Source organism: Emys orbicularis, chromosome 1, assembly GCF_028017835.1.
Source record: "Emys orbicularis isolate rEmyOrb1 chromosome 1, rEmyOrb1.hap1, whole genome shotgun sequence".
Lineage (NCBI taxonomy): Eukaryota > Metazoa > Chordata > Testudines > Emydidae > Emys > Emys orbicularis.
Window position 1 is genome coordinate 373,607,241 of NC_088683.1, and position 15,398 is coordinate 373,622,638.

At 53.0% G+C, this 15,398-nt stretch overlaps 1 protein-coding gene across 1 annotated transcript in view; it reads right to left on the reverse strand.

Moving 5' to 3' along the window:
• Positions 1-15,398, reverse strand: part of DCHS1 (dachsous cadherin-related 1) — a 126,345-nt gene that overhangs the window by 27,443 nt on the left and 83,504 nt on the right. Inside the window, exons 13-14 of the mRNA XM_065423630.1 lie at positions 12,638-13,501; positions 4,915-5,028 (exon numbers count right to left, since the gene is read on the reverse strand). Of these exons, the coding sequence (XP_065279702.1) occupies positions 4,915-5,028; positions 12,638-13,501 (978 nt within the window). The remainder of the gene's footprint in view (positions 1-4,914; positions 5,029-12,637; positions 13,502-15,398) is intronic.

Here is a 15,398-nt window from a genome sequence, read left to right on the forward strand (position 1 = left end):
AACTCACACCAAGGAATGGGAGAGATGATGGGGCATCCATGGGAACGTTGGTGGGTTCGAACTTCCCCAGGTCACCGGCTAAAGTGACCTCGCTCAGTTCGGTCTCGAAGGGGGGAGAGATGTGACGAAGTGGGACTGTTCTTAATGTTTCCTCTGAATACTGTGTGGGTGCCTGAGTTTCTGGCTGACCCTCTGTCGCCTAGCAACTAATGGCCAGGCCCTTCCCCCCTGCAAGGGGATGCTAAAGGTGTGGGAGAACAAAGAGGTCAGGTGACCTCCTGGCCCGGGAAAGGAACTCAGCAGAGAAGGAGGGGCTGGAGGGGGTTTCAGGTTGGAGCTGGCTGGGGACGGGGAGTGAGGGCAGACGGGGGTGTCTGGCTCGCGGGACCCCAGAATGGACCCGGCTGAGGGATCCGGTTCTCTGGACCTACAAGCTCTGTTTTAGACCGTGTTCCTGTCATCTAATAAACCTCTGTTTTACTGGCTGGCTGAGAGTCACGTCTGACTGCGAAGTGGGGGTGCGTGCAGGACCCTCTGGCTTACCCAGGACCCCGCCTGGGCTGACTCCTGGGGGAAGTGCACGGAGGGGCATATGCTGAATGCTCCAAGGTCAGACCCAGGAGATGAAGCCGTGTGAGCTTCTTGCCCTGAAGACAGTCTGCTCCAAGGGAGAGGAGGCTCCCCAAAGTCCTGACTGGCTTTGTGGGGAGCAGTTCCAGAGCATCGCCCGGGGACTCCGTGACACATGGGGTTTCAGAAAAAGGACGGGTAAGTGGATACTCTGGTTGATGTGGAATTCAGAAACAACTATGGGGAGAAATTTAGGATGCAGGTGAAGGGAAACCTTCTCTTTGTGAAAAACTGTATACAGAGGGTCTGCCATGATGGCTCCTAGCTTGCTGCCACTCCTGGCTGAATCATAGAATATCAGGGTTGGAAGGGACCTCAGGAGGTCATCTAGTCTAACCCCCTGCTCAAAGCAGGACCAATCCCCAGACAGATTTTTGCCCCAGACACTTAAATGACCCCCTCAAGGATTGAACTCACAACGCTGGGTTTAGCAGGCCAACGCTCAAACCCCTGAGCTAGCCCTCCTCCTGAAGCGATAGCCACTAAAAATACAATTTTTATGGACAGGTTGGGCCCATGCAGACCAAGGATTCAAAGGGTGGTTTAATGAATGTCGACAGGATGAGATTAAGGTCCCTTTGAGATGTAGGCTGGTGGAAGATCCTGATCAGGCCCTTCATAAACCGAATTGTAACTGGGTGGGTGGAGACAGACGATCCGTCTGCCGGAGGGAGGGAGGCACTAATCACTGTGAGGTGGATGCACAATGAACTAAGAGAACTGAGAGCCTTAGGGACAGGAGATAATCAAAGACGATCAGAATACTTGCAGTGACTGGAGAATGTTGATTGTTTGTGCCCCGTGCAGAGAAGCACTTCCATTTGGCCAGGTAGCAGGTCCTAGTCGAATCTTTCCTACTTTGGCTAAGGATAGCTTGACCGGGAGCCAAGCAGGAATTTTCTATTTCCAATCCCATCCAAACACCTGTCCGTGAGGTGGAGTGAGCCTGGGTTGGGGTGTCTGATTCTGCCCCCCTCCTGAGTTAGGAGGTCAGAGAAGGGGGGATCTTGAATGGGGGGGTGGGCTGACATTGTTAGGAGTTTGGTGAACTCTGGAGAAACTCTGTTGCTGACCTGATCTCCTGGCAGGAGGAGCCTATCAGGAGCCAGTAGTTCACGTATGGGAAAACTGTGTAGCCCTGATGTCTCATCTGGGCTGCCACCCCGGCGAAAACTTCTGTGAACACTGTCACTAGCCCAAAGGGAAAGACTCAGAATTGGAAATGTTCCTGGCCCACCATAAACTGAAGGAACCTCCTGTGGGAGGGGTGAATGTCTATAAGGAAGTCGAGAGCCGTGCACCACATCTCCTCCTGAAGGTGAGGGGATTACTGACGCCAATATAATCCTCCTGAATTTCGAATTTCAAAGATGACGAGTTGCCGAAGGTCCAGAACAGGTCTCCACCTTCCTTCTTTTTTGGGGACTAGGAAATATGGAGAGTAGAACCCTTCCCCTTGATGCTGAGGTGGGGCACCTGCTATTGTCTCTCAGTGTAGGAGGGATTTTGCATCCTGTTGAAGAAGCACCTTGTGAGAGCAATCCTTGAAGGAGGACGACTAGGAAAGGGTTTGTGAGGGAGGAGGAGAGGAACTCTATGGATTATTCCTGTTGGATAATCTCCAAGACTCAACTGTCTGTGGTGATCAGCTGCCAGTTGTGGATGAAGAGCATGAGAAGGCCCCCAAAATAATGGGGGAAGAGGTTGTGCCATCAGGGGTGGTAGGTGAGTCTTGACCAATGGCCCGTAGCAGGTGACTGGGAATGTGTAGAGGGTGTGTTGGTAAAGGGGCTGAGAAGTGAGGTCTCTGAACCCTCTGGCATTTCCATGGAGGCTTAGCTGGACGCCGGTAGTAGAACACATGAGGAGGAGATGGCCTTGATTTATAGGTTTGTCTCTGGTGTTTCCTTCTGGGGACTGATGTGTAGATCCCAGGGAGCACAGGGTCGATTTAAAGTACTTTCATGAGCGTAGGGACTCATCTGACTTCTCATTAAAGAGATTTTATTCATCAGAGGGAACATCTTGAATGGCGCTCTGGACCTCCCTGGGAAATCCTGACAATTGTAACCAAGAATCCCTTCTCAAGACTATACCAGTGACCAGATTTCTGGAGGCCGTATTTGCTGCATCCAATGCACCCTGAAGGACTGTTTTCACCACTCACTTGCCCTCCTCTACGAAGGACTGAAATTGCGCTCCGTCCTTTGGGGAAATTAGTCCTTAAAGTTCACTAGCCTGGAATAGTTGTTAAAGTCGTATTTCCCTAACAGTTAGCAAGGCAAAATTGTAGTCTCACGGAGCAAGAGACCTTCCTCCTCAAGAGTCCCAGCCTCTTTGAGCCCTTGTCTGTTGGGGTCGTCCTTAGATATTGCGACCTAGCCCTTTCTGTAGCTGCCGGTACCACCAGCGAGTTGGGGATGGGATTGGAGAACAAACATTTGTCTCCCTTGGCGGGGACAAAATGGCACGTCTTGGCTGTCTTAGGTGTGGGGCGTAGGATGCTGGTGTGTGCCAGCCCCATTAGCCAGTTCTAGTGGCCTCATTAACTGGAAGGGCCACTGTATTTGGTTCTTGAAGTTGCAAGATATCTAGGAACCAGTGTTGTGGGTCCTGGGCTTCCTCCAGTGGTATCTGGAGTCATTGGCAACTCTTTGCAGTAACTCCTGGTACGGCCGATGGTCATCCAGCAGAGATGGAGAGGAAGGAGTGGCTGCTTTGTCCGTGGATGAGGATGAGACTTCGATTGGAACTGTCGGTACCTGTGGATCCAGGTGAGTATCTTCCTCTTCAGACACTGACATATCTGGTTGGTGGCAAAAAGGAGAGGAGAGGACCTGGGCATCTGCCTTAGAATCCCATAGTCCCCAGTAAGGCCAGAAAGAGGGGTCAGTCATTTGTGGAGGACTCCATGAGATCAGGTGCTAGCAGTCCCTAGAGAAGGCGTATCTGGAGGATAGCGAGCGTCTCTCCATGAAAATACCAGAGCAGCCAGCACATCTGACTCATCCAAGTCCAAAACCTGCTCCTCTGGTAATGGCGAGGCCATTGGTACAGGAGCACTCCTGCCTGATGGTTGGAGAGGAGACGACTCCTGGCACACCGAAGTAGTATCCTCCTGCACTCTAGTAATGTCCCTCAGGAGGGCTGGGCTGGAGAGGAGGGGAGACTGCGGGTAAGGAAGGAATATATCCTCTGGTGTTGTGTAGGTCTCTGTGTGTCCCAGTGTCCGTGGGGTCCTGCTGTCCGGACCAATGGTACTAGTGCAGTCCTGGAGGTAGTGCGGTTCTTAAGTGTCCAGTGATGGTCTCACTGATCCTGTATAGGGGTAATATCACCTCCTTGCTCCTACTGGATACTACCCTGCTTATCCAGACCCCCAGGGTCGTGTTTGCCCTCTCAGCTAGAGCACCACTCTGGGAGCTCATGTTCGGCTGGATTCCACCAGGACTCCAAGTCCTTTTCAGTGGGCTAGTCTAAACTAACCCTAAATCTACCCCCACACTAGCCTGCTCCACACTACCTGTTCCCTAGTGCACTTTGCTCTACTCCCATTTCACAGCAGGGTAAATCAAAGGGCACAAGGGAACGTTGAATGCGCAGCAGCAGACTCCACATGGACACTTAGTGTGCAGCAGGCTAGTGCAGGATAGGTGTACACCCCAGCTTGCCACGATTCACATAGATATGCTCACCATCACTGTTTTGCATCCTTTATGCCTAGAAGGATGACCGGGTATTGGCTGCATTAAATAATGCTGTGCAATGAGCTCACCTTACTAGTGATCCAGGTCGCTCCGTAGCACTGACCTGTCCCCACCATTATTTACCACTCCACCAATGTTTGTGTCGCCTGCCTATTCTCTCAGCTGTTACTTTGTATTTTCTTCCAGAAATGGAAGAATGATGAAGATATTGAATAGCACTGGGCTGAGAACAGATACCTGCAGAACCCACTAGAAACACCTCTGGATGAGGAGTCCCTGTTTACAATTACTTTTAAGATCTTTCCGTTAGCCCATTTGAATCTATTTCATATGAGCTAGGTTGGGATTGTATCTGATAAATAATTAGCACTAATGCTGTGTGGGATGAAGTCAGCTGCTGTACAGAAGGCCTCATCTCCTGGCCTAGGGGTTCCAGCTGGAGTGAGCCAGGCAGATGTACAGGCAAGCAGGCAGGCCTACACAAAGACATGGCATTGGGGAGCCCTGCAGATCACTCCATTTATGCTTTCCCATAAGGCTGTAGTATCGCTCCTGTGTTCCCTCCTGCTCCACATACCTGAGCTGGGCTGGATGAGGAAAGCATTCTTCTCATTGCCACTCACGATGCTGTAGGTGATGCGCCCTGAGGAGCCCCCTGCGTGTGTGGCCTGGATGCTCACCACCGCGGTGCCTTGGAGGAGAGTGAAGACAGCATGAGTGTTGCAGTGACAGCCCAGAAAGAGGGGAAGGGATGAAGAGGGTCAGGAGAGAACATGGGTGTGTGTGCGCATGAATGAAACCGCACGGCTCCTGGGGAACACTGGCAAATCTTCGAGACAACCCTAGGGACTGCCACTGTCATGTGGAGAGAGATCAAGTGGATTAAAGTGTATGTGTGGCGGTGCCTGAGAGCCAGGACACCTGGGTTCTATCCCTGCCTCTGGTGGCGGGGGAGCAGAGGATAGTGGGTAAGGCGGAAGGTGAGGGGCTGGAAGCCTGGGTTACATCCTTGGCTCACTGTGATCAGTCCGTATGTCTCAGCCTCCCCTGGAGCCTCAGTGACCCCCAACTATGCTTCCAACTGATGTCCTCGACACTGCCTCCTTGGAACCTACTAACCCTGTGACACTACGCCCCATATTCTTCATAGAGATATTGTTATGATATGAATATGGCATAACTAAGATGTGTTTCATGCAAGATTGGTCATGTGAGATATCATTGGAAAGGTTATGATTTACTGAATGTGATTATCCTATTTGTATGCGTGTATCATGTCTGTATCTGAAGTTAGGAATATTGACTATGTATCAAGTGTTTGCACCTGGGGAACACCCACCAGACAAAATGCAATCAGTCTGGCTGGTTAGTCAATAAACCATTAGGGAGAACAATAGGTCTTTGAAGATGCTAATCTCCCACCTTCCTGAGAACCTTCCTGGGATACTGCTTTGACACTGCAAGGTCATGTGATCATGTCACTTGGTACTTGACACCATCTTGGACTGCTGGTATTTTTCCAATAGTAGGGGGTGGGGATCAAACTGGGAAACAAAGGATCCCACCATATATAAACTTATTTAAGGCTGGGGAGTGAGTTAATCAGGGGTCGGTTCTTCACTGAATCCCTGCCCAAGATGACTGCTAAAACACCTAAGACTGAACTGGGGAGGAACTGGACCCAGGCTAGAAGGTGTCTGGCCTGTAAAAGGAATATCTGGAATTCTAAGCTGCAAGCAAAAGAAGTTTGTCTTCAAGAACCTCTGCAACCTGCTTAAAACAACATTTAGGGTGAGAAATTACTACTTGTAGCCAGTTTCTTTAGTGTATTGAGCTTAGTTTGTGTGTTTGCTTTATTTGCTCAGTAATCTACTTTGATCTGTTTGGTATCTCTTATAATCACTTAAAATCTATTCTTTCTAGTTAATAAACTTGTTTTGTTTTCTAAAACCCAGTCTGTGCGATTCATAACTTTGGGGGAAGCTGTGCATCTCTTCCTCCACACTGAGGGAGGGAGCGAATTTCATGAGCTTGCGCTGTACAGTTCTCTGTGCGGCACAAGACAATGCAATTTTGGGTTTACACTCCAGAGGGGGTGTGCAGTGTCTGTCTTTCTGCAGCTGGGTGGGTCCCTACCTGTGTGTGTGCTGGAGGAGGCTTGAGGGCCTGGCACTGCAGGGCAGGGTGAGGGAGCCCAGGCTGGTGGTACGGGCGGGCTCAGTGGGACCCCAGTACATCAGGTGGCATCCCGGAGCTTGGGGGGGTAACCCATCACAAACCCCCTCTGATCCTACTGTTGCCCCAGTTATGTCCCTAGAGCTCCACTGAGCTGCCTGGGACATTTGTGCTCCAACAATCCAAATCCGCCCCTAGCATCCCTGCACAGATAGGAATGGAGGACTGGCCTGGTTCATGGGACTTGCCCAAGATCACATGGGAATCCTATGACCAAGCAGGGAACTGAAACCAGGTCTCCCAAGTCCAAGGCTAGTGTGATAACCTGTGTCCCTGCCCCCAGCCCTCCACTGTTCCCAGTTATCCCAGTGCCCCTGTCCCTGTCCCCAGCATCTCACTGTTTCCAGCTACCCCAGTACCCTGTGACCCTGCACCCAGCCCCCCTTGTTCCCAGTTACCCCAGTGCCCCATGTTCCCATCCCCAGAAGCCCCCTGTGCCCCACTTCTAGAACCCTGCTGTTCCCAGTTGCCCCATGTGCTCCTAGCACCCCGCAGTTCCTCAATACTGATGCCCTTTAGTGTGCCAGACCCCTCTCCCCAGGGGTCTCACTCTTCCTCCAGGGGTTAGCCATGCAGTCTCGCAACCTCCTTAGACTGGACTTCTGGGGCTGCAGCGTTCCTATTTCACAGCATGAGCTCTGTTCAGCACGTCTCACTGAGACAGACTCCTGCTAGAGACTTGTCCACTCTGCAGGGATTAATGCACCTCACCAAGCACTCGCATGGACACTCAGACAGTGTTGTCACAGCAGCTGGGTTTATTAGTCAGTGGCACACAGCACAGGAAGCCCTTCTAAGTCCAGAGAAACGAAGATTAAAGCACAGACCATCCTGGTCAGCCCAGCACCCAGCCAAGCTGTAGTGAACCCCTTTGTTCAAGCTGTGTGTGTCTTTCCATCTGACCTCGTTCATTAGACTCCAGGTGAGAGACGCTTAAGTTCAATTGACACCTGAGGCTCACAGGAAAAGGTTGTGGGTTTAAAAGACTCAGGGTGTGACATATATGGTTGCCACCACCCTGCTGGGAGAATCTCTCCACTAATGGGATAAGGTGCAGGTGTTGCTATACTGGATGATTTGTACAAACTTGTTGGGTTGGAACAACTCTGTGAGATCTGTCCCCACGAGCTGAAAATGTGGGTAGTGGACAGGAGGCCTAAGGATCCGTGCAGGGCAGGCTGGTTGGCAGATGAATTTGTTGACAGAAGGCCCGGGTATGAAAAGAGACTCAAAGGGATTGGCGCAGGTCTGGGACACAAAGAGGGGTCACAAAAGGGTGCTCCAGAAGTGGGACATGAGTAAATCTAAACTGTGGTGATGGCTGATGTGGTAGCCCTCTCCATGTGAGCTCAGGCCCTGAAATGTAATGTTTGTTGGAAAACAGAGCGTAGGTGGGCAAAACTGCCAAGGGTTAATGAAATAGTAGCCAAACGGAGCCCTCGAAGGGCTAACTTGGGGCAAGCCCAGCTGGAACGAAGGCCAGATACTCAGGCTGGCGGGGCTGACAGTGTACTTGTGGCTCGGGGGGAGGAGGTCTCCAGGTCAGCCCATCTATGGGGTGCAATGTTCAAGCTTCTGCTGTCAACACACACGCCCAAGTGTATCTAACTCACAGGGCAGGCAGCCATCACCATATCATCCCTAGAGAGGTGGATGGGAGGAGGGCCCAGGGCTACCAGGACACGGGTGCTGAGGTGACTCTGGCATGGCCCGATGTGGTGGCCCTGGATCAGTTTGTTCCCAATGAATAGCTGGCGATGAGGAGGGGTGTTCAGACACAGTGAGGTGCTGTAGTGAAGATATCCCTGAAATGGGGGTGCCAAGGAAGGGCACAAAGAGGCTGGGGCCCAGGATCATCTACCAGTGGAGGTGCTGATGGGAAATGATCTGGATGACTGGTTGTATGGTGCAGAGAGCTCCCTGGTTCTTTCCAGAGCCAGAGAGCACCACCCCGACCCAGGGTCCTGGACTACCAAGCATGGAGCTAATGAGCCTCCACCTTGGGGGAATACGCTCCCTGGGATGGGGCTGAGCCCGAGATTTTGTCCCGAAGTGGGGAACATAGAACCATGGGATTAGAAGGGACCACAAGGGTCATCTAGGGTCATCACTGTCAAGGAGGTTAGACTAGAAACCAAGGCACAGCCAAAGGTTGCTGTGACTCCAGCCCCTACCAGCAAAGAGGGGCAGGTCACTCACTACCCCAGGAGCTGAATTTCAGACTGAACTGCAGAGGGATCCCTCCTTGGAGAAGCTGAGGGCCACGGCTGACCACAGCAGTGTAAAACCCCTTAAGGAGAAGGCAGGGACAGATTCCTGTGGGAGAAAGGATTCCTGTGTCACTGGGAAAATTGAACCTTGGAGGGATCAGGAGGCAGCTGGTGATTCCCCAGAGGTATCACTGCAAACTATTGTACCTGGCCCATGATATCCTCAGGACATCAGGGGACACAGCACACCCGGCAAAGGCTACTGCAGAACTTTTACTGGCCCGGAGTCTTTGACACAGTCAAATAGTACTGCAGGTCCTGCGACCCCTGCCAGAGGATGGGGCTAAGCATAAAGCAGTGCTGAGACCATTGCCCATCATAAGGGAACTTTTTCAGAAGGTGGCCATGGACATAGTGGAGCCCCTCAGCAAGGCAACCTGGGCAGGGAAGAAATACATTCTGATGGTGGTAGACTGTGCTACCCGCTACCCAGAGGCGGTGGCTCTGTCCTCCATTGAGGCAGACGCGCTGCTGACCATCTTCAGCAGAGTGGAGTTCACCCGGGAGGTCTTTACAGACCAGGGGTCCAATTTCATGTCAGCTGGGCTCCAGTGCTTGTGGGAGAAACTAGGGGTCCAGCACACCTGGGCCTCTGCACATCACCCTCAGTCCAACAGGCTGGTGGAGATGTTTAATAGGATCCTGAAGATAGTGCTGAGGACTTTTATGGACCAGCATCTGCAGGACTGGGATAAGTGCTTGCTGTTTGCTTATAGGGAAGTGCCCCAGAAATCTAAAGGGGTCTCCCTTTTTGAATTGCTGTGTGGGCAGAGAGTGAGGGGACCACTGGACATGACGAGGGACGAGTGGGAGGGGAAGGCCTCCCTCAAAGGGGAACCGGTGGTGGACTATGTGCTGTCCTTTCGAGAAAGGCTCACTGATCTTATGGGTTTTGCCACAGAGAATCTAGCCAGGGCCCAAGGAAAACAGAAGATCTGGTATGACCACTTAGCACATGCCCACTTGTAGAGCACAGGAGACAAGGTGATGGTTCTCATCCTAATGCAGAAGAATAAACTCGAAGCTGCCTGGTATGGGCCTTTTAAGGTTGTCAAACAGCTTAATGAGGTGAACGACATGGTGGAACCGTCCAGCCGGGCTCTCAGTCACTGAGTGTACCATGTCAACATGATGGAGCCGTACTTTGACAGGGAGAAGTTGGTGCTGGCCGAGAATGGGCAATGGGACGAGCAGGGGGAGGATCCCCTGGCGGATCTTATGCCTGAGACAGGAGCTGGCCCTCTGCTGGAATCATTTCCTGTCTCTGACCAGCTAACCCCTGCCCAGCAGGCAGAGACCCGAGAGGTGCTACATTCTTACCAGCAGCTGTTCTCCAACCGGCCTGGGCTCACTAACCTTGCTGGAGACAGGAGCCAACTCTCCCATCAGGTGTTCCCCATACAGAGTCACTGGGAAAACAGCCCAGGACCTGTAGAGAGAGGCTTTAGGGGTGACCCAGCCATCCAACAGCCCATGGGCCTCACCCACGGTGCTGGTGCTCAAGAAGGATGAGTCGAGCCAACTCTGTGTGGACTATCGGAAGCTCAATGCGGTCACTGTGTCCGATGCCTACCTCATGCCTAGACCTAATGAGATTCTAGACAAATTGGGGTGGGTGGGAGCTATTACCTCACCATCATGGACCTTACCAAAGGCTACTGGTAAGTGCAATTGGCCCCACATGCCAGGCTGAAATCTGCCTTTACCACCTTTCTGTGCCTGGTGGATCAGTTACTGAGGGGACTGGAGGACTTTGCCCTGGCGTACATTGACAGGGAATGGCCACCTATGGCCAGAGCCTGCCAAGGTGGAGGTGATCAGAGACTGGCCCAAATCCCAAACCAAGAAAGAGGCCCAGTCCTTTATTGGGATGGCGGGGTACTACTAGAGGTTTGAATCCCACTTTTGCTCCTTAGCTGTTCCCATCCCTGAACTGTACAAGAAGGGTAAGCCAGACAAGGTGGTCTGAACCAAGCAGTGCCAGAGGACTCTCTGGGCACTGAATGAGGCCCTAAGCTGACAGCTGCTTTTGGTAAACCCAGACTTTGACAAGCCCTTCCTGGTGTTCACAGATGCCTCTGCCACAGGGCTGAGTGTGGTGCTGATAGAAGCTGATGCTAAGCAGGAGAGACATCCCATCATGTACCTGCTCCCTAGGGAGAAGAACTATGCTACAATAGAGAAAGAAGGCCTGGCCATTGTGTGGGCTCTTAAGAAGCCACCTTTTCACTTGTTAAAGTGATCCTGCTCAGTGCAGGCTCGAATGGGGAAGGAATGTGACAGTGGCAATTTTTGGTAATATTTTTATGAATTCTATGTGTGCCTCAGTTTCTCCTATATGCTGCATTGTTACCCAGTGGGGTGGAAAAGGACTGTTTGCTTCCAGGACAGGCTAAGAGACGTAGGTGTGGACGTCACCTGCCAGTCTGGGCCTTGACCATAGGCGCTGACTTCTGCTCCCATCGGTGGGTGCTCGACCCCCCCTCTGCCCCCACCCCCACTCCACCCCTGCCCCACCCCCATTCCAATCCCTTCCCCAAAGTCCCTGCCCCAACTCCGTCCCCTCCCTGCCCCTATTCCAACTCCTTCCCCAAATCCCCGCCTCGGCCCCACCTCTTCCTCACCTCCTCCCCATAGCGTGCCATGTTCCCGCTCCTCCCCCCTTTCTCAGCATGCCACCAAACAGCTATTTGGTGGCTGCAAGGCAGGAAGCGCTGGGAGGTAGGCAGAGGAGCGAGGACGTGGCAGACTCAGGGGAGGAAGTAGGGTGCGGGGGGGGAGGGAGCTTAGCTGCCTGTGGGTGCAGAGCACCCACTAATTTTTCCCCATGGGTGCTCCAGCCCCAGAGCATCCACAGAGTCGGCGCCTATGACCTTGACCCCCATATCAGTGGAAGAGTTAAGATAATGGAAAACCCAATCACCAGGACATGGACAACTAGAAACCAATGACCCAGAGGGAGATGGATTTCCCCACCTCCCAACAGGGAAGCTGAGTAACATTCCTGGACTCAAGAACAAAGGACAGGAAGGTGTGAGCTGCGGGGGAGAAGATTTGGCGTCTGGAAGCAGTTGGGGCTCTCACCTGGAGTCTGAACATGAAGTCAGATGGAGAGACACACAAAGCTTGAACAATGGGGCTCACTCCAGCGTGGCTGGGCTCTGGGCTGACCAGGATGGCCTGTGCTAACGTCAGGGCTTCCTGTGCTGTGTGCCACTGACTAATAAACGCGACTGTTTTGACAACGCTGTGTGTGTGTCATGGCAAATGCTGGGTGAGGTGCACTGATCCCTACAGAGTGGACATACTCTACCCGGAGTCTGTCTCTCTTGGACTCGCTGCACAGAGCTCACGGTGTGAAGAGGAGTGCTGAAGGCTCAGAGCTCCAGTCTGAAGCGGTGGTGAGGCCACGTGGCACACCCTGCAGGAAGAGTGAGACCCCTTGGAGGTCTGGCACATTCCTCCTAGAGATGGTTCCAAAGCTGGGGGCGTAGCACTGATCCTGGGAATCCATGGCACCCCATGCCACACCCCCAGCACCCCACTGTTCTCTGTTTCCCCCAGTCTCCCTGTCCTAGCACCCTGCTGTTCCCAGTTACTTCCACTGCCCCACTCCAGGATTCTGCTGCTCCCCAATGTCCCTGGTGCCCCAGTTCCCCTGGCACCCAGCTCCAATCCCCAACGCCCAGCCGTTCCCTATTACCCCTGGTACCCAGTTCCTATCCCTTGATCCTGTCCATTCCCTGCCCAGCCCCGCACTGTTCACCCTGTGCCCTGTCTGGCTGGTGGCAGTACCTGTGGCGGCATTCTCAGGTATGGCCACGTCTCTGGTGCTGCGGGGGAAGCGCACGCCCCGGTAGCTCTCTTCCTGCAGGTAGATCACCACCACACCAGTGGAGGAGAGGGCTGGTTGGCCCAAGTCGGTGGCCAGGATGAAGAGGGTGCGCTGCCGCTGGCTGAGAGAGCCTAGGGGCTGCAGCAACTGGATGGCGCCAGTGTAGGAATTGATGGCAAAGCTGGGATTGGGTGTGGCAAACCGGTACAGGATGGAGGCGTTGGCACCTGCATCTTTGTCCTCAGCCCGCATAGTGGCCACCACCTGCTTAGGTGGCGTGTGGCGGGAGAGATTGACAGAGAGCGGGCTGTGCAGGAAGGCAGGCGCATGGTCGTTGACGTCTCGCACGGTGACTGTGACACGCACGACTGCACTCTTGGGCTCCCAGGGTGCCGAGTCCACGGCTTTGGCCAGGAAGCTGTAAGTGGGGCGGCGCTCACGGTCCAGGGCCTGGGCACTGGTGATGCGCCCGCTCTGCGGTTCCACCTGGAACATGCCCAGCGACTCATTGCCCAGGTAGTAGGAGACCTGCCCGTTGGTGCCCTCATCTGGGTCCAGTGCCACCAGCTGCAGGACCAGTGCCCCGACGGCCAGGTCCTCAGGCACCTCCACAGTGTAGGCTGCCTGTGCAAAGCGCGGTGCATTGTCATTGAGGTCCAGCACCCGCACACTCAGAGACATGGTGGCACTGCGCTGAGGTGTGCCGTGGTCTCGTGCCACCACAGTCAGCCGGTAAGAGGCCACCAGCTCTCGGTCCAGGCTGCGCGAGGTGGCGAACACACCAGAAGCAGGGTCCAGGCTGAAATCCTGGGCAGGGTCTCCATCTGGGAGAGAAGAGATGGGAATGAGAGAACCTCCCTGATATGGCCTGGGGGTGGGGGAGCGATGGGAGCAAGGGACCCTCCCGATATGGCTCAGAGGGGGTGTGGGAGCAAGGGACACTTCCTGATACTGCCCAGTGGGAGGGGGATGGGAATGATGGACCTTCCCTGATATGGTCCCCTGTAGTTCTGCAGACAGACCCCTGCAGGCAGGGAGCCATGGGGCAAACAGGACGGGGTCTCTCCCCTCTGAATCGCACAGCAAATGGCCCACAACTGGCACCACCTCAGTGGCAAACACTCCCCCAGTGCAGAGCAGAAGTGGCAAACCCCAACAGGGGCACAGTCTAGCCCCATCCCAGCACACCCCACGACCACTCCTCTCAGCTGGCCCCCAGGAGCCCCAAGAACGAGGCACCGGAACCAGCCGCAGCTCGAGGGCTCTGACCTGGCCCAGATGGCTGGTGCTGCAGAGACCTCACCACAGAGCTGTGTGCAAACCTGAGCCCGACCCCCCAATACAGACTCAGCAGGCACAGATAGGAGGGGACAGGGGAGGCTCCAGGAGGAGCAACTGCAGCCAGTGTTCACAGCCCTGGAGGCACACTCTACTGAGGACCTTGGAGGGGCAACAGTCAAGAGCCATGCCTGGCCTGGCACAGAACCAAGCCGGTGTGGATTGTACCCTGTGCCCCAGGGGCTGCAGCACACATGGCAGATGGGGGATTCATAGATTCTAGCACTGGAAGGGACCTCGAGAGGTCATCGAGTCCAGTCCCCTGCCCGCATGGCAGGACCAAATACTGTCTAGACCATCCCTGATAGACATTTATCTAACCTACTCTTAAATATCTTCAGAGATGGAGATTCCACAACCTCCCTAGGCAATTTATTCCAGTGTTTAACCACCCTGACAGTTAGGAACTTTTTCCTAATGTCCAACCTAAACCTCCCTTGCTGCAGTTTAAGCCCATTGCTTCTTGTTCTATCCTTAGAGGCTAAGGTGAACAAGTTTTCTCCCTCCTCCTTATGACACCCTTTTAGATACCTGAAATCTGCTATCATGTCCCCTTGCAGTCTTCTCTTTTCCAAACTAAACAAACCCAATTCTTTCAGCCTTCCTTCATAGGTCATGTTCTCAAGACCTTTCATCATTCTTGTTGCTCTTCTCTGGACCCTTTCCAATTTCTCCACATCTGTCTTGAAATGCGGTGCCCAGAATTGGACACAATACTCCAGTTGAGGCCTAACCAGCGCAGAGTAGAGCGGAAGAATGACTTCTCGTGTCTTGCTCACAACACACCTGTTAATGCATCCCAGAATCATGTTTGCTTTTTTTGCAACAGCATCACACTGTTGACTCATATTTAGCTTGTGTTCCACTATAACCCCAAGATCCCTTTCTGCCATACTCCTTCCTAGATAGTCTCTTCCCATTCTGTATGTGTGAAACTGATTGTTCCTTCCTAAGTGGAGCACTTTGCATTTGTCTTTGTTAAACTTCATCCTGTTTACCTCAGACTATTTCTCCAATTTGTCCAGATCCTTTTGAATGATGACCCTAACCTCCAAAGCAGTTGCAATCCCTCCCAGTTTGGTATCATCTGCAAACTTAATAAGCATACTTTCTATGCCAGTATCTAAGTCATTGATGAAGATATTGAACAGAGAAGGTCCCAAAACAGACCCCTGCAGAACCCCACTTGTTATACCTTTCCAGCGGGATTGGGAACCATTAATAACAACTCTCTGAGTACGGTTATCCAGCCACTTATGCACCCATCTTATAGTAGCCCCATCTAAATTGTATTTGCCTCGTTTATCGATAAGAATATCATGTGAGACCGTATCAAATGCCTTACTAAAGTCTAGGTATACCACATCCACCGCTTCTCCCTTA